Raw genomic sequence first — 17637 nt, 5'->3', positions numbered from 1 at the left:
GCGATTTACTTTACAATAATTGTGGATCATTTGAACTTCCTAAACCTTTCTGTCTGCTGTAACCTCAAGCTTTAGTTCTTGAGAATACAGTAGTCATGGACGCCCAGGTATGTTCTTGATACACCGCTTCCGGGAACTTCTGCGCTGGCGGGGGTAATGCTCGAGAATGGAAGTTTGGACATATAGGATGGAACATCTGTACTAATCTGCCATTATTCTATAGATTGAGAAAGCCATCGAGATCGCATGGGACCCTCGATCCGACCCAAACTTAAAAGAACAAGCGGTTCAATATCTCACTCAAGTTCGAGGCGACACCTCGAGCCTACAAGCATGCCTTAACCTCTTCACCAGAGCTCCAAAAGCCGCCGAAGTCGTACGATTAGTTTCACTGGACATTGTCAACAATGCGATTCAAACTCAACATATAGACGACCAGAGCTTGCGTGGGCTCAAAGAACAACTACATGACTATGTCAGAAGAACATATGCCTCTGGGAACGAGGTCGATCCACCCGCTTTACAGAACAAGCTCACGCAAACCTTGACATTTTTGTTCTCATCATTATACAAGGAGGGCTGGGAAAGTTTCATCAGAGATTTCTTAAGCTTCGCAGGACATCAAAATGGATCAGTGGATAATCTTTCTGGAGTTGTATTATATTTGCGGCTTTTGAGCTCCATCCATGACGAGATTGCCGATTTGATGATAGCCAGGGCTGGAGAAGAGACAAAGCGAAATGTTGAGTTGAAGGACCTTGTGCGTGCTCGAGATGTACAGACGGTGGCAGGCTCTTTTCAACAAATTCTCACATACTGGCAAGGCAACAACGATGCCATTGTTGAAATGACATTGAAGGTTATTGGAAAATGGGTCTCGTGGATTGATATCTCTTTGGTCGTAAATCAGGATATCTTGAATTTGTTGTTTCCTTTGGTTGGCCGAAACCCTAATGGTGGTGAAGACAAAGTCAAGGATGCTGCCATAGACTGCTTCACAGAGATTGTGGCAAAGAAGATGAAACCTTCTGATAAGATAGGAATGATTCTGTTCTTAAATCTCGGAGAAGTTGTGTCGCAACTTATCACAAGTCCAGCCCTACACGACTTACGGAACACCTCTAGCTATGATACCGATCTTGCGGAAGCGGTTGCAAAACTGGTCAACAACGTTGTTTCAGATCTGGTCAAAATACTCGAGGACACCAAAGTTGAACCCGATGTTCGAGCCCAAGCAGAACAATTATTGCAAACTTTCCTTCCTCTTCTACTCAGATTTTTCTCGGACGAGTACGACGAGATATGCGCTACAGTCATACCATCTCTCACAGAGCTCAACACATTCTTACGCAAAGCGCAGCCATTACCACCTGCATATTCCGCCATGTTGACACCTATTCTCAATGCGATAATACAAAAAATGAGATACGATGACACTTCTTCCTACGCCGACGAGGATGAATTAACAGACGAGGCTGAATTTCAAGAGCTTCGAAAAAGATTACAAGTTCTTCAAAAGACTATCGCCGCAGTTGACGAAGCTTTGTATGTTGATGTCTTGAGCAACGTGATTGGAAGCACATTCCAGAGACTCGAAGAGCAAAATGGTCAGATAGACTGGCGTGATTTAGACCTTGCACTGCACGAAATGTACCTTTTTGGGGAACTTACCCTCGTCAACGGTGGCCTTTATGCCAAAAGCCAGCCATCCAGTATCGCAGCCGAACGTTTGATCGTCATGATGTCCAAAATGGTCGAATCCGGTAAGATTGTGCGAGCACCTTTACAGGAGAATCCACTAATTGTAAATAGGCATTGCTTCATTCAATCATCCTGCCATTTCACTCCAGTATATGGAAATCTGCGTTCGATACTGTTCGTTTTTTGAGAACCAAACCCAATATATTCCTCAAGTTCTCGAGCAGTTCGTTAGTTTTGTGCACCATAGTCATTCACGAGTCAGGATACGTTCGTGGTATCTATTTCACCGATTTGTAAAACACTTGAGAGGTCAAGTAGGCAATGTTGCGGAGACTATCATTCAATCAATCAGTGATCTCCTTCCTTTGAAGGCAGAAGTACCAAGGGAAAATGATGATGACATGTCATCAGATGATGGCAACCATGATGCAGCCGATGTTGCATTCAATGCCCAGCTCAATCTTTATGAGGCAATTGGTTGTATTTCATCCACAACTTCAACACCAATAGAGAAGCAAGCCATTTATGCAAGAACAATCATGGATCCTCTATTCTCAGACATTGAGCGAAACTTGGAGCAAGCTAAGTCGGGAAATGCACAAGCTGTTCTACAAATTCATCACATCGTTTTCGCTCTTGGATCGTTAGCCCATGGATTTTCTGACTGGTCCCCTGGAGAAGGAAAAAGGGCTGGACAAGCACCTGTCAAAGAGATAACAATTGGATTCAGCCGTGCCGCGGAAGCAATTTTGTTTGCACTCGAGGCACTTAAGGCCTCTTTCGAGGTCCGTAATGCAGCAAGATCCTCATTCTCTCGACTTATGGGAGTCATGGGAGTTGCTATGTTACCTCTCCTTCCGAGATGGATCGATGGCTTGTTATCCCAAAGTTCTTCCAAAGAAGAAATCGCCATGTTTTTACGACTATTGGATCAAGTTGTATTTGGATTTAAGAAGGATATACATGAAGTTCTCAACTCCCTACTGACACCACTTTTCCAACGAGTTTTTGCCAGCTTAAGCGAGCCGGTTACGGGAACAGATGATGGAATTCAACTCGCTGAATTGCGAAGAGAATATTTGACCTTCGTAACGGTCATCTTGAATAACGAGCTCGGTTCCGTGCTTGTCAGTGAGCAGAATCAAGCTTTCTTTGACCCCCTTATTCAGTCGGTCACAACCTTGGCGAAGACAGTCTCAAATGAAAATGGCAATCTCGCGGCCAGCAAGATTGCCTTTAATGTCATGACAAAGATGGCAGAGATCTGGGGTGGCCCAACAATTGCGACTCCAGGCCAGCCCATTACCTCAGCTGTCTCCCCTCAACCAACGTTTCCCGGCTTTGATAGTTTTCTCATTGAACGTTTTCACCCGGTTTGTTGGGAAGTTCTTCGCGATCCAAACTTCAGACCATTGGTCGATGCACAATCCAAGAGCGTTTTAAATGAATTGGCAGGACTGGAACAGGTCATCTATATGAAGACTGGAAATATGTTTGTGGAGCATTTACAGGGCAATTTCTTCCCAAGCATGGGTGTAGATGGTAGCGGATTTATTAAGAGCATGGTGGAGAGTCCGGAAAGGAAGGGATTGGCGACGTTTTTGCAGAATTGGATGAAAGGAAAAGCTTAGAGCAATGCATTCATTTGCACAGGCGAGGAATGATGGTAGCGATGAGACAATGAGGTTTCGTTGATATCCGGTCGGAGGTGGAGATTTACTGATTGTTAGAACGACATGAGTGGAGGAGAGGAATCATTGCATTTTCGAATGGCGTTGGAATGGATGTTTATATCATGGTTGGCCGGTGATTGCAACGAAACTTAAACTATACCACAAATGGATATGCAGGTATTGGGATGGGAGGATGAATATCATGATCCCTTCATTGGGCTTTAGGTTGAAACAGTGCTTTGGGAGAAGAAGTGGCTTGGCCTGAAGTTATTGCTTTAGTTCAAACATAGTGGATGTGCTGAAATTGGTGCTTGTCGATTATTGATGATTCAGTAAGCAATTACTTGAAGAAAAAAGTCAAATCATTCACTTTCGTATGTCGACATGCTCTTATGCGTGTATTACGATACGAGTATTTGGGATGAGTGCAGCGCGGTTGTGTAGTTGCAGAGGATGGATAGAGCGAGATGAAATAGCTGAGCTGTTGAAATAAGGAGAAAGAGGTGGTAGGCGGGGGCTGGTGTGTATGTTGAAGCCAAATCCGAATGAAGTGAATTAGATATATTAGATATATTGGCTAGTTAATCTACCAATCGATTTTCTTCCCTATGCTCGCCGAGGAATGTATTTGTTCTCGTCCCATGTGCTTTGCGATCATCCTGGATCTTTTTATCCCACTGCGTTGATTTTCGGATAGCTTTCGAATATTAGATTAGGAGCGAGCCCAATTTTTGATCAGCAAACCGCTAGCAAAAAGACTTTGAGACAGACGATAGCCGAAACTTTCTTGGCCCCAAGGAGCTGGCTGGTGTCTCGATTGCTAGATTCAATTTGAAGACTGGTAATAGTAATAAGAGAGATTTGCTTGCAGATACTATAGACTCGCCTAAGATTACAGAACTGATAGCCGCTCTGAGATCCGGAGTTGCAGAACACGCCAGCTCGTCCGATGTATCATGGATATGGATATCGCCAGCTGGTATACCCAAATCTAAGTATTGTCTAAGTAGGTAGTCACTATATGCGATGGGAATGCGGATATTTGCATTTCAAACCCTACTTGGTTTAGTACATGTTGTTCGGATAGACGTTGTTGTGGGGAAAGGAGGGAGGGTCCATTCATTATTTTCTTCCTGTCGTTCCCATCTTCCTTTCTCTCGAGGCTTATTACCCATCACTCAACACTGGATGGAACTTACATATCTATCTAGACTCTACTAACCCTCCACCATGGTCCCAACAACCATCCTCCGTATCGGCCAGATAAGCGGTCTAACCAGCCCCATCGACCCTCCCTGGCCGATACAAGATTGGTTCTATCCCATTCTTCTTACTTCGATGTCACTCTGCCTCTTACCTCAGCAATTTACTCCTACTAATTGAGTTCCGATCGACTTATTTGCTGCCGTGATCTCCGAAACTTTCGCTGCTTTATATGGAGATGCATTTTCGATTTCAATTTCGGAAGCCAAGTACCTACCCGAGTGAGAGCGAGGATGGAAAAAATATTCAAGCGTATAATATCGTCACCCCAGCTCCTGTTTCCTGGGATCTACTTGTAGAGATACTACAAAGTCATTTTGGAAAGGATAACGGCTGACAAATAAAGATACTTCGGTTGCGAGAATGGGTCGGGGAGATTGAGAAATATAGTGCGAAGTTGGATGTGGAGATGATGGGGATAGAGAGGACTTTAAAACCTGCATTGAAGATGATTAAGAGATTGGGGGATGGGAAGGCAATAGATGATGTTAGGTAGATGACGGGTAAGAGCAAAAGAGCTAGGACAATGAGGGAGATGAGAGGTATTGATAGGGAGATGACCGAGATGAGGTTGGGACAATGGGGGCTGTAATTTGGAAATTGATTAATGGGCTGTTTAATGGATTGTGGGAAAGGGATTAATTGACCAAAATGAGACTCAAGTGCAGTAAGCTCATAAGATTGGAATGCCCAGTACTTTATTGCGATTTACGATTGTCCCTTGCGAAGTGGTTGATTTTCTAATAATATCAAGTAGCCTTCTAGAAACTTCACCAGAAACAAAAAAGTTATTTGCATCAGTAAAATCCTTCTTTATACTGTTAACATTAAGACTAAACTTCCAGTCTCATACTAGAAAAGGGTATATCCACCCACGTGCACCCAGATGTATCCATACATTCATAACGCCATCGAAAACTATTCTGATTGCCGTTCGTTCCAACCCCTCATAAAATCAAGCAATGTCTACGTTAGACCTGAAATTACACTGGCATTTGCACTCGGCAACTGGACATTCCACGTGTCTATCAAACCAATTTACCGCATGATCCATATGAGCAGCATGCTTGCATTTCATACAGAAAGTAAGTTGATTGCCCATTCTCTTCACCAATGGATCCTCCGAAAGCTCAGGCCTGTCCGATCTTGGAGAGCCACAAATCTCTAAACAGATTCCGCAGCGAGGTAGGTGCGAACCACAACGAGGACAGCTAAGACCGGCATTAATACCGCTAGACATTAAAGGATTGCGTTCGTCAGCGCTAGAAGAGGGACCAGCGGATGAATTAGGAGGTGCGGGAGCAGCGCCTGTAGCATTATGACGATCATTTGCCGAACGGTTATCGCAAAAGAGACAACGAAGAGTAACTTGGCGGATGGGGGGTTTAATAACTGGAATACCGTCTCGTTGACGAGACTTCTTGGCCGAGCCTTGGTCAAATTGGACGCGTAGTATGAATTGTTGATGGCGATTTAAATAAGCTTGGTAGTCACGACGCCAGGCATCGCAGCGGATGTCGGAGATGTAACGAGGGTAGCAGAAAGACATGATTAGGATGGCGGTTTGGTAGTCAAAGAACTTTGCGACATATTTCGCCAAGATATCGACCATGTTGTCCGTGATTCCTGCAAGAACGATACCTTCGATGTCTCCGTGTTTGATAGCTTCTTCCATTTCCTGGTCAAGCCATTCTGTAAGCTGCAGGTCACTAAGGTATCTTAGAGCCACACCGGCGCGATATCTCAATGGTAAAGCCGTCTCATTTGCAATGACCTCCCAGTCTCTCGTTGTAATGTAGCTAAATATAGCTCTTAAATATGGATCGTCCGACATGTGAGCTTGTTCTCGAAGTGTCTTGCTCCAATTGGAGAGATCAACGTTGGGAGGACTCTTGACGGTGACATCGAGTGCCACAGCAACAAATACTAGCTCTTTGTCTCCGCGTCTGAGGATCTCCACTGCTTGTTCAGGCTCGCCCTCAAACAGCGCCCGTGCAGCTGCTTTAGTAAATTCTCCTCTTCCCTCTAGACGAGCCAACATCTCTTTTAGCTCTGCGGCAGGTGTTGCAAAACTGCACTGGGCAAGGCATAATTGTCGGTGTTGGGGCTTCATAGTTGGCACGCCAGTATATTCTTCATGGCCGACACGTTTATTTATAGAAGCAATAAGCCGTTCCCATTGAGTGTGATCAGGGATGACAGTGCTCTCAACAAGTCTTGATTCGGCTTTACCACCAAGATTATTGTTCCACAAGGTGTGAACTCCCAAATAGCTTAGATCAAGGGTCGAAGACAGCATACCGTCATCCTTAGCAGCTTTCTCGGCAACTGATAATGTTAAAAAGTTTCAAAGACGATAGAGAGGATGACATACCTGAAATCCAATACCACACATCCCTAAGCCATGGATCTTCCCTGACTAACGATTTGTTCTTATTGCAGTCAAACAAATAACCTTTGAGAGCACGTTGAATAAACAGATTGTCAATTAGCATAGCGTCAGCCTTAGAAGATGGTATGCGAGATTCAAGTAACATCTCGTGCATCTCCCTGCTTGAACGAATCTCAGTTGTCGACAGACTTTGAGTCTTCGACTTTCCCTTGCCCAAAAGACTCATAGCGGATAACTTATTATTCAAAGAGCCAAAACCATTAGAATCGCCAACACCGCCTCTTTTAGCAAATATTTCAGATACTGGATCGTTGACGATCGAAAGCTGCCGGTCAATAGCTTCTGCAAAAGTTGCCTTTGTAAAAGCTGCCCTTTTGATCTGACTGCCAGGGATTTCCGCTTTGACTCCCGATGCTGGAGCTTCGGGACGCTCAAGAGCTTTATCGAGAGCCGCCGCTAAAGACTTTTGAATATGCGGGGTGTTGTATCCATCTGGCCCAAACACTGGCGTATTAAACTTCAACTCTTCTGCAAAAAGGGGGCCAAGGTTCGCCCGACGCTCGGTGGCATCTGCGAAGTCCATCAAAGTATGATAGGGTACCTTGTCATGGTTATGTGGTGGCTGCCATGGCATGAAGTCCATCATCTGACCATTACTAGAGGGTGGTGTCTGCATGATCTCAAATGATCCCGAAGCCCTTAACGCAACAACGCGAGGCTGCAAATCTGTATTACCTAGTGTTAACCAATCGAAAGAGACAATTCTATCCTCTTGCCTGCGACCATGGTCTGGGTCTACATATGGATATTCGAGATCGAATGACTTCTTGACCTGAAGCAACTCCGGGCTTCCTTTGACATCATCTTCGGAGCCGGGATCGTAATATTCTTTGTTAGTCTTCAAGATCTGAAGCTGACCGGCATTTGAGAGAACACCCAAAGTTCCTCGATGCTCTCGACAATAGCGCAATGATTTAATATACGAACCCTGTTTTTCGGTGGAAATGACCTTCTTAAGTTGCAGAGCGGCTCCCCAAACATATCCATCGTTATCAAAAGCATCTAAATACATTGGAGAGGCTGTGGCTCGTGTGCTGGCACGTCTGTCCCAGACCATGAGTCCAGGTTGATCTAAAGAGGATGAAGCAAAATAGTTGGGATCTGAGTAGTCGATGGTAAGGTTATTGTTGCATTTGGTTTGAAATGTGATTACTCCGCCGCTCGGATCTATTATATTTTAGTATATAGATCTAACAATATGAAATCGAACTAACCTCTGAGATCATGAATTCGAACACAAGAGTTCTTGATACCAATAGCAAGGGTTTGCGGTTGATCCTCAAAGAACTTGATGCTAGTTACCTGTTGGGTGTTGTCAGTAGCGCCATCAGGGGTGCTTTTCTCACGTCCACTCACGGTGGCCGACTCTAACTTTCTCGGCTCGACCGCATTATTTGGTACCTTCCATCCTGGCTGAGAGGTATCCCAACCAGTTAGACGTTGATTGACATCCCAAATCTGCAGGGAGCCATCATTGCGAACTCTTTCGAGGCCAATTGCTAATAGTCCAGTCGTATTGAAAGCGACAGCTTGACATGCTCTTGGCTGTTTGATGGAAAGAGACAAGACAGCATTAGAATTGTCGTCAACTCGTAGTAATTGAAGTTCGCCACTAGAAGTACCAACAGCAACCAAACCTTCGACAACTGGCGACCAGTCGAAAGTGTTCAAAGAGGGAATATCAATGTAACGAGATAAGGGTTCATACTCGAATTTACCTGGCCGTGCAAGACCCTTGGCCTCATAGACTTGAAGGATTCGATAATTCAAGTTGAACGCAACAAACTGTGCACGAGCCGAGTTTGGCGACCATCTAATGATTCCTTCCGTCTTGTCCATGTTTGCCGGAAAGTGCCAATCTGGTGCTCTATTCCAATCTAAGAGTTTAACCCTTTCAACTCTTGCGTTTCTATCCGGCTGGTTGTATCGCCAAATGCCCAGTGGGTCTTGAGACCAGCCTGCAAGATGCACCTATCAGCTGATCTGCCTGCACTCAAGGCAAGTCAACAGAACTCGCCTTTTAGATGAGAAGTTGCTGATTGTGAGGGTTTCGGTCGGAATCGAAAAGACGTGAAATCGAAAATAGTATTGTTCACAACTTCATGATTAGCACAATTTAGCTCTGGGTAGGTCTTGAATTCGTAGCCCTGTTCCTCTATAATATCCGTATTTCCAAGGGGATTATTTATATTTTCAAGGTGTCCGACTCTGAAATCGCAATCGTAACCAGAACAAGTAGCGATGGGTTTGAATACTTTATTAGTTCGACTGTTCTGTGATCCAAATAAATTTGGAATAGCAGGCTGCCCTGAGTCTCTCGATCTATGTCAACTATTAGTTAGATAGCTCCCAAATTTCATGTATTGCTTGAAAGTTGATTCTGTAATTTTCTCTCTCGCCATACACAATGAAACAGTGAGATATGAATCTGCACTGAATTCGATCTCTTGAATCTCTTGAATTTCTACACGTGAGAAAAGCTGAGAAGTAGTAATAATTATCAAAAATAAACCAAGATACTTACAAGCTGTCTGCCATTGTATTGTTTGGTGGCTCGTGCTCAGTCGGGTTAATGTTGTTCCATGTTGTTTCAAAGTGGATTTGGGTGTGGAGGAAATACCTAAATATTTTGTAAGTTTAACAAATTTGACAAGGCTGAGCAACTACAACAAATTCAGCTTTGAATCAATTTTTTTATCAATTCAACAACAACATGGCACCAAAGCGCAAACTCTCGGATTCTGATGCCGCAGAAGTAGTGCATCCATCTAGACAAATCCAAGTCTACGGCGATGAACCAAAACCTGCAAAAAAAAGAAAGTCAGAACCTGCATTTAACAAAAAACAAGCTCATGCCTCCAGCGTCAACACCATAAAAAAGAAGATAAGAGACATCACAAGGAAGCTTGAAAGGGCGCAGGATCTTCCTGCAGATGTGCGCGTGGATAATGAGCGAGCTCTTGCTGCATACCAACAAGAATTGGCCTCTGCAGAAGCTGAGAAGATTAGACAGAAGATGATAAAGAAATACCATATGGTCAGGTTCTTTGGTATGTTACTCCCTCGGCACAGGATTTGTTTTCCAACAGACTAATTGGGAATTATAGAGCGTCAAAAGGCTACCAGGCAATTAAAGAAACTCCGAAAACGTCTTCTGGAATCTGAATCTACTGAGGAAGTCGAGCAATTGAAGGATGAAATGCACATTCTCGAGGTAGATCTCAATTACACTCAATACCACCCTCTAAGTGAAACATACATTAGTCTCTATCCACCAAAGGGCTCGGGAGAGGATGCAGAAGATAAAGCGACTAAGGAAAAACCTCCAATGTGGAAGGAGGTCGAGAAGTGCATGGAAGAAGGAACCCTTGATCGATTACGGAATAGAAAGTCAGATGTCACTGTTTCGACTACAAAGGCTGTCAGACTTCCAGAGAGAAAACTTGTAAAACCCAAGTCAATGCCAAAACCAAAGCCTGTCGTCCAAGCCCCAGTTATCGACACGACAGGAATGAATCGACGCCAGAGAAGAGCTCAGCGCGGAGTGAAAGACTCTAGGGCTACAAAGATCGCAAAGAACAAATCTACTGGATTTTCTAAGAACCAAGCATTTGGGGCCGTGGAAGGAGCAAGAGCGGATGAGGCTCAAGATGGTAATGTTAGCGATGGAGGTTTCTTCGAGGAGTAATGGTAATTGTATGGAGTTGGACTGTATTACGATACCCGTTTATCAAACACGTTTAAGTGAAAACCATGACTATCAATGTTATACTGTTTTATCTTTCAACAAATTCTGCTTGCTTTCGTGATACATTGTGTTATGCATCACCAGTCAAGCAGCAGTCTGCAATTGGGAAGCACTAAAAGCTGATTCAGATTATCATAAAGTTCTTAATGTATTGGCTGTGATTTTCTGGGAATAGAGACTGGTCGGATAGCCGTAGGTGGAACTTTTTAGTACAAATGAGTCTATTTGCGATCATCGAGACGGCGTTAAGTGTAATTTTTTATTAGGCGCATGTGATCTATGATGAGCCCCAAAGTCAAGACCAAGAGTTATAAGTTATTCTCATTTATTTGCCATGTATGGTATGACTATTTTCAACCCAGCATGGGGTATTTCGACATTTTCAGGCATTCTATCAAGCCAGAACATTGACATGAAGCAATTGTTCGCAATAAAGCACCTCTCAAAAATTCACCAGCCTCACCACTCCCACCATCCATCCACCTAGACATCCCAAAGCCCTCCATCAACCATCGACTACTTCACCACCCAAACAAAATTTAAAAGCCAAAAAAAATGTTTTGGTTGTATCGAAACTCACTCCGGGAACGTCAGCAACAATGGCTGAGATCTTTTCGGAATTCGGGCATGCAGAAGCGTGACCGTAGTACCACCCATCTCTGTTTGTTTCTGAAGGTAGCGTTGTTGTTTAGATCTATATTCCTATGTGATAAGGGAGTGAATATACATCAAGTGGTGCGCAGTGTATAGTACCGAGTTTGTAGGTGAACACGCGAAATGACTTGGGTACCTACTAGGGATTTAGAGGAAGGGTGTTCGGTATTTTATTCTTCTTCACTTTATATTTTATGGGCTATTGCGACAGGGTAGAAGTACTGCTGGTGGTAAAAAAAAATACCTAAAATCTCAAGACTAATAATAATGTCGCGCGGGTGAGTGTACATGGCGAGTGTAGTGAACATCTGCTCATATATTAGACATGTGGGTCCACATCCGCGAAGCGAGAAACCATATCGACATCTTTAAATAAGGTCGCTACCTTCAGAAATATAAGAACAAGCGGCTGCTCCCTATGGGCTGCGCTGGCTTAGTGTTCTTAGCCAATCACTTGGTTTGTGCTTTGGTGTCGATGTAGTTGAATTTCGACTGTATGATTGTAACATTAGGGCTTTCCCCCGAAATTTTGCTGTTGTAAACCTCCTTTTCGGGGCTTTCATTTCTTTCTCTATTTTGGGAAACTACAGAGGTCGCGGTCATTTTGGAAGAGACTAGGTAGCCCTGTAGATGCCTATAATTAAGCACACTAACTGGGCATTATAAGATCTATATTTAAATAATTTTAAACCCACATTAAACTCAACAAGCCTATAAACTTTAGGCATTATAGTTTTGGAATAATCTAGAACCCAATTGAGCCTAGAATACAAACATTACTATACCTATTCGAATAAAACGGAGATCAGTTTTTATAGATCCCAACCAAATCCAACGAATTACAGAGCCTTACAGCATATATACCCTAAAAGAGCCTATAATCTTTTTCAAAATGACCGCAACCTCCATACTATTTCCCTTTTTCCCTATTTTTCTCATTCTGATTCTCCATCTCCTTTTTCTAACTTTGAATCGACAATTAAAAGGACGATTTAGATTGGTCCAATACTTATCATCCGGTCGCGTAATTTTCACCTGCTGACTTCATGAATCTAAACCCCATCTCAATTCTCATTTGCGCGTAGAATACAGATTGGGAATATGTAAATAACAAGTGAAAATCAAGAAACTGTGTTGTTTTGGTCCCGGGAATACATATAGTTTCTCGTCAGAGCTGTGTTTAGTGGGTAAAATGGGATTTCTAGTATGGCCTTGTTGGCACCGGGATAACAGGCGATATCAAATTTGGCGATAGGTTAATTCTCACATGACAGTAAGAGATCAATTTTGTTGGCAGTGGTGAGTATCGTTTCTAGTGTGACAATCAGATCAGGGGCATCATATTTTCGACTGATGATAATGTGGGTTTCATATCAGATTTATATTGCTGAAGCTCTTGTCACACTTTCATACTTTCTGAATTTCCTGGTTCCGACATAGGACGAACTGGCACGAGGAGGCCAGCGGATGAAACCGCATCAAGATATGTACAATTATCGGAACGACCACGAAAATTACCATGGATCTCGTTCAAGAGCGAAGCCTTGACTCTTAAACAGGAACAAAATCTCTGTTAGAAGATTATTCAACTGACTGTAGTATGGTTGAGACTCGACTTTGGGATTCAATTCCGACATACCTACCTATAGACAGTTTGATCTAACTTGTGAAATCACTCTAACATGACATGATCTACCATAGTCGAAAGGTATCTAAATATTGACTGATCCAGGGACTAGAAGGAGCCTTCTCAACTGCTGATGTATTCATTGCCCCTAACCTATGGCGACTAGAGGGTACGTTTGACCAAAACAGAGCTCTCATCAGCACTTGTCTTGTTAATAACACAAGAAGGGTGGCATTATGAAGATGGGCCATGTTCTGACACTTGTAAGATTTCGATAACCGATTACACTTTTGGAAATGAAGAGATGGATGATAGAGATTCCATGGTGGCAATAACAGTTAAAAGAAACAAGATGGGAATTCACCGAGATTAGAAAGCTGGTAGCCGACTTGGAGGATAGAGTGGCGGCAATTGGATATGAAACCTTATCGGTATATCCTCAAAGCTCTAGCTGGTCTCGACCAAGAGATGTTCCTGTGTACCCTACATCAGGGCCCAGTAAAAATTGTTTTAGTACTAGCCTTGAGTAGCTGGACAGTGACTCACGATCTCTTGACGTCTACAGTAGACCAGACCCTGATCACATTCTCAAACGCCTGCGGATAGGGCCTTTCGATATTGCTGTAGATATTTACTTGGGGAAATTTTCTAAGTTTAAGAGCCTTTCACTCCCCTGAAGTATCGCAGCGCTTTGCAATATAACTATCCAACAGCTTCTAGACACAATGCCCACGAAACTTTCTCCGTCAAGCATTCAAAGACATCGACAATCCATCTCCTATTCATAAGCTAGTCATCACGTGTGAGGGGTCGTCCCGCAACGCTAATGCGGACCCACAGCACCTATTCCACCCCACCTTCTCAAGCAAGCCCCAAGCCAAAAAAAAAGCACATCCCTACCATCCAACAATCACCATCACCAAAATCCCATCTAACCTCTAAAATCCCATCCCCAAAACGCCACGAAAAATGTCTCGCATACTGACCGACAAAATCCGCATCGAGCCTGAGCAAACCGAACCCGAAGACCTTTTCCAATCCTCCCTCTCCGCCCTCTTCCCCGACGATATTCAAAATCAACACGGCGACAAAGATCAACACATCATCTACACCTCCCCAACTCTCGGCGAGATAGTTCTCGAATTATCCTCTCCCCTTGGCGAAAAGGGAAGGTTGTTATTCGCGCATTACCTCTGGAACGCAGGATTACAACTCGCCGAATTTTTTGAAGAAGGGGATGGAAAGCGAGGAGGCAGAGAACGATGGGAAGTCACAGGCGAGAGAGTTTTAGAGGTTGGTAGTGGGACGGGATTAGCAGGCATAGTGACTGCGTTGATGGGAGCAGAAGAAGTGGTTTTAAGTGATTATCCGGACGAAAATGTGCTTGCAAATCTAAAGAAGAATGTAGCGAAGAATATTGAGACGAACGGGTTTGGGGATGTGAAAGTACAGGGGCATGAGTGGGGAGTGTTGACCGATGAATTTTCGATGGGGAATAAAGAGAGCTTTAGTAGGGTGATTGCATCGGATTGTTTGTGGATGCCGTGGCAGCACGAGAACCTTTTGAAGTCGATTAGGTGGTTTTTGAAGGAAGATGGGCGGTGAGTTATCATGAGGGTTTGTTCTTTCTAATTTCTCTTGCCCCATACTACCTAGTGGAGATTACTGTGTTGGGCACAGATGATTGATCAAACTTCCCCGTTGGCAGAATAACTGATTCAATTAATATCTAGGGCTTGGATTTGCGCAGGATTTCACACCGGCCGGGAACTAATGCGTGGGTTCTTCGAAGAGGAAAAGCTGACAGCAGCTGGCTTGGAGATAGAAACAATATATGAGAGAGATGCTAATGGTGTCGAGAGAGAGTGGGTTGCAGATAGAGGAGCAGAAGATCGAAATGCAATCGCCAGAAAGCGATGGCTGGTAATTGCTATCCTGAAGAGACGATAAATCTGTCCATCGAAAAAAGTTCTTGTACACAATTCGTTTACATATCATGTCTCATACCCCAGCAGCGAGGATAATGGTGTTTGTTGTAATGCTTTTCAAATATATTGCTTTAGAGCTACAACGAGGCATCCGTAGACAGCTATAATCATAGTATAGAGAGGTTCACACCAATTAGTGGCAGACAATTAAAAGACCATAGATAATGTCCTTCGCTTCTCTGGAAAAACGACAGGCACAGAACATACTGGTGAGAATAAACTAAAACACCAATATGAGCCCAATATGAGCATCCCCTTTCATCTATGACGCCGCCACTGTCTTGCGCCTATCGCCTCGAATTGTGCCCAGATCACTGGATTTTTTCCGTCTCAACGACTATTTTAACATCTCCATCCATCCACTCTGTCTTTCTGACTGATAATAGAGCCATGGCATACGTTGCTTCCGACTTAATCTCGACCAAGCCATTGGGACCTAAAACCTTCATAACTGTCTTCTTATAAGGTGCTTTTACTGCGGCGTCAACATGTGCAGTAAAGCTGACAAAACCTACACAGTTCGTGGGATTTAAGGTAAACATATCCCTGATACGTTTGCCATTATGAACAATATTGATATGATACTCAAGTGGTGCTGGCTGCTTGGCACTAATTCTTGGGGATTTAGCTATTTGAGGCTCATTTACTCCATTAGCGGTCGCATTGGCTGCTACGGCTTGACTGGATGCAATTTGATTAGGCAAACTGAGTTTGGGATCAATTGTTGAGGGGCTGGATGCCGGAGTGCCATGAGAAAACGCCGCAGCGTGTAATTGGGAAAGCTCTTCCTCTTTCTTTTTTTGGATTCTTAGGTTAAGGGCATATAGTCGCTGTCTCTCATTGGTGACCATGCGACGCAATAAAGGGGTAATTCTAGTAATGATCCTAGAGATGACTGTCAAAAGAATAGCACGTGAATCGGTAATTACAAAACTCACCTATTAGGCATTTGAGGCCACATGCACTTCCTTGTAGCACCACTTGGAGAATCTTTACTGAAAAGTTTTTGGCCCCATCCCTCTCCTCCTTCTGCCTCGTCGGCCAAGAAATTTCTGACACATGCATAGAGCTTCAGCTTTGTCATATCATTATCTCTTTTTTCTTTAGTACCGACACATGCGCTTCGATCTGGGTGACTCGGATCTAACATGTAGTCCTTGGCTGCAGCTTGTAGCGTGATGAAGTCTTCAGGTGCCAACTCCAACTTTGCGAAAAGCTTCGACATTGCCGGTCCTACAATGTGGTTAGCCACATTATTATATGATAATAATGGGGAGACTTACTGGTGTATTTTCTGTTAGTTGCTGTTGATTTTCGGAAAAGTGCTGCAGCTGAATAAACACCATGCGCTCTTGGGTTGAGATCAGGAATTGTCGACGATTTAGCTCGAGAATCGTTGTCATCACCCTCACCTTCTCCCTCAACATCTTCATCCTCTTCCTCGATATCAGAAGGTTCCGACCCCCATATTTCTCGTTCTCTCGCAGCTTCCTCTTCCTCTTCCTCTGTGAGTTTTCGCACTTTTCTTGGTCTAGATTTAGCATTTATAAAACCAAACATTTCGCCCACTTCCTCTGCTGCATCTTCCGATTCATCTCTGCGACGTTTTGAGGATGCATTGCTTGGTGAACCTCGAGTACTTTGTCCATTGCCATTATTGCTTGATGGTGTGCCTGATCGCATGCCAGTTACCCCTCCAGCCGTATCGGCAGCTTTCAAAAGGGTCGCGAATTGTGCATTTGTGCTGGTAGATTTAGGAATCTCGTGATTGCGAGAGGAGTCCCATTTTGTGTTTGTAAGTTTTTCCAACAATTCAATTGGATCATCTATATCTGCAATATCTTTGACGGTCAATTCACGCCTGTCTATTTATCGAGTCAGCAGTGTGATATTAGAGAAATGTGACATTGGAGCTCGCTACTTACTTGATGGATAATTTGGTAAATCTGCATATCTATTACCAGTACCATTTCCATGTTCATTCCCATTAGTTCCTAGGGTTCTCACTGAATGTGCTTCAGTTTGAATTGTTGAAGGTGTATGGAATTGAGTTTCATTAGCCATGATGCATTCGGCGATTGATGGTGATGACTTGTGGGTACACCGTTTTGTCCTGTTTGCTCTTTGCTCAAAATGCGAATTTCTTTTTGCGACTTTGGCTTGGTGGGTTGGTGGGTTGATTGAAAGGTAAGATTTCATGTGATCATCGGGACATCGGAGTCAAAAAAGATTTTTTGCAAGGTTATCGCTAGATGAATCATGACCTATCGATGATTGGATTAGTCATGATTAGTCATCATCTTCCATGCAAGCTTGTGGATGGAATTTACCAACAAAAGCGGATGAGACAGTACTAATAAAGTACCTAGTAGCCTTGGAAGTCCTTTAGTGGGCCGTAGGTACTAGTAAATGCTTCATTGTACGAATTCATCATACAAGTCGGTATACTCGTACACACTAAATAATTCACCAGGGCCCATTCGATACCATTCATCAGAACTGGCAGAACAACAAATGAATAGTTATTCTAT

The 17637-nt window shown here is 43.5% G+C and overlaps 5 protein-coding genes across 5 annotated transcripts; 3 read left to right on the top strand and 2 right to left on the bottom strand.

Annotated features, from left to right (window-relative positions):
* Window positions 1-95: 95 nt before the first annotated feature.
* On the top strand, window positions 96-3332 carry EAE98_001674 (uncharacterized protein; the record flags this gene model as incomplete). The annotated part of the gene is made up of 3 exons (XM_038949293.1): window positions 96-107; window positions 224-1763; window positions 1813-3332. 3 exons carry the CDS (start codon window positions 96-98, stop codon window positions 3330-3332), a joined length of 3072 nt encoding a protein of 1023 aa, XP_038814278.1.
* Window positions 3333-5592: 2260 nt separating this feature from the next.
* On the bottom strand, window positions 5593-9627 carry EAE98_001673 (uncharacterized protein; the record flags this gene model as incomplete). The annotated part of the gene is made up of 6 exons (XM_038949292.1): window positions 5593-6965; window positions 7012-8256; window positions 8304-8391; window positions 8446-9047; window positions 9107-9411; window positions 9614-9627. The coding sequence occupies 6 exons, from the start codon at window positions 9625-9627 to the stop codon at window positions 5593-5595; spliced, it is 3627 nt and encodes a 1208-aa protein (XP_038814277.1).
* A 175-nt stretch (window positions 9628-9802) lies between these two features.
* On the top strand, window positions 9803-10777 carry EAE98_001672 (uncharacterized protein; the record flags this gene model as incomplete). Its single annotated transcript, XM_038949291.1, has 2 exons — window positions 9803-10139; window positions 10197-10777. 2 exons carry the CDS (start codon window positions 9803-9805, stop codon window positions 10775-10777), a joined length of 918 nt encoding a protein of 305 aa, XP_038814276.1.
* A 3310-nt stretch (window positions 10778-14087) lies between these two features.
* Window positions 14088-15068, top strand: EAE98_001671 (uncharacterized protein; the record flags this gene model as incomplete). The annotated part of the gene is made up of 2 exons (XM_038949290.1): window positions 14088-14719; window positions 14852-15068. 2 exons carry the CDS (start codon window positions 14088-14090, stop codon window positions 15066-15068), a joined length of 849 nt encoding a protein of 282 aa, XP_038814275.1.
* A 349-nt stretch (window positions 15069-15417) lies between these two features.
* EAE98_001670 (uncharacterized protein) lies at window positions 15418-17170 on the bottom strand (the record flags this gene model as incomplete). The annotated part of the gene is made up of 4 exons (XM_038949289.1): window positions 15418-15991; window positions 16045-16339; window positions 16390-16971; window positions 17032-17170. 4 exons carry the CDS (start codon window positions 17168-17170, stop codon window positions 15418-15420), a joined length of 1590 nt encoding a protein of 529 aa, XP_038814274.1.
* Window positions 17171-17637: the final 467 nt, after the last annotated feature.

Source organism: Botrytis deweyae, assembly GCF_014898535.1.
Source record: "Botrytis deweyae strain B1 chromosome Unknown BDEW_003, whole genome shotgun sequence".
Lineage (NCBI taxonomy): Eukaryota > Fungi > Ascomycota > Leotiomycetes > Helotiales > Sclerotiniaceae > Botrytis > Botrytis deweyae.
Note: the sequence above shows the minus strand (reverse complement) of the source record. Positions and strands in the feature narration are given on the sequence as shown.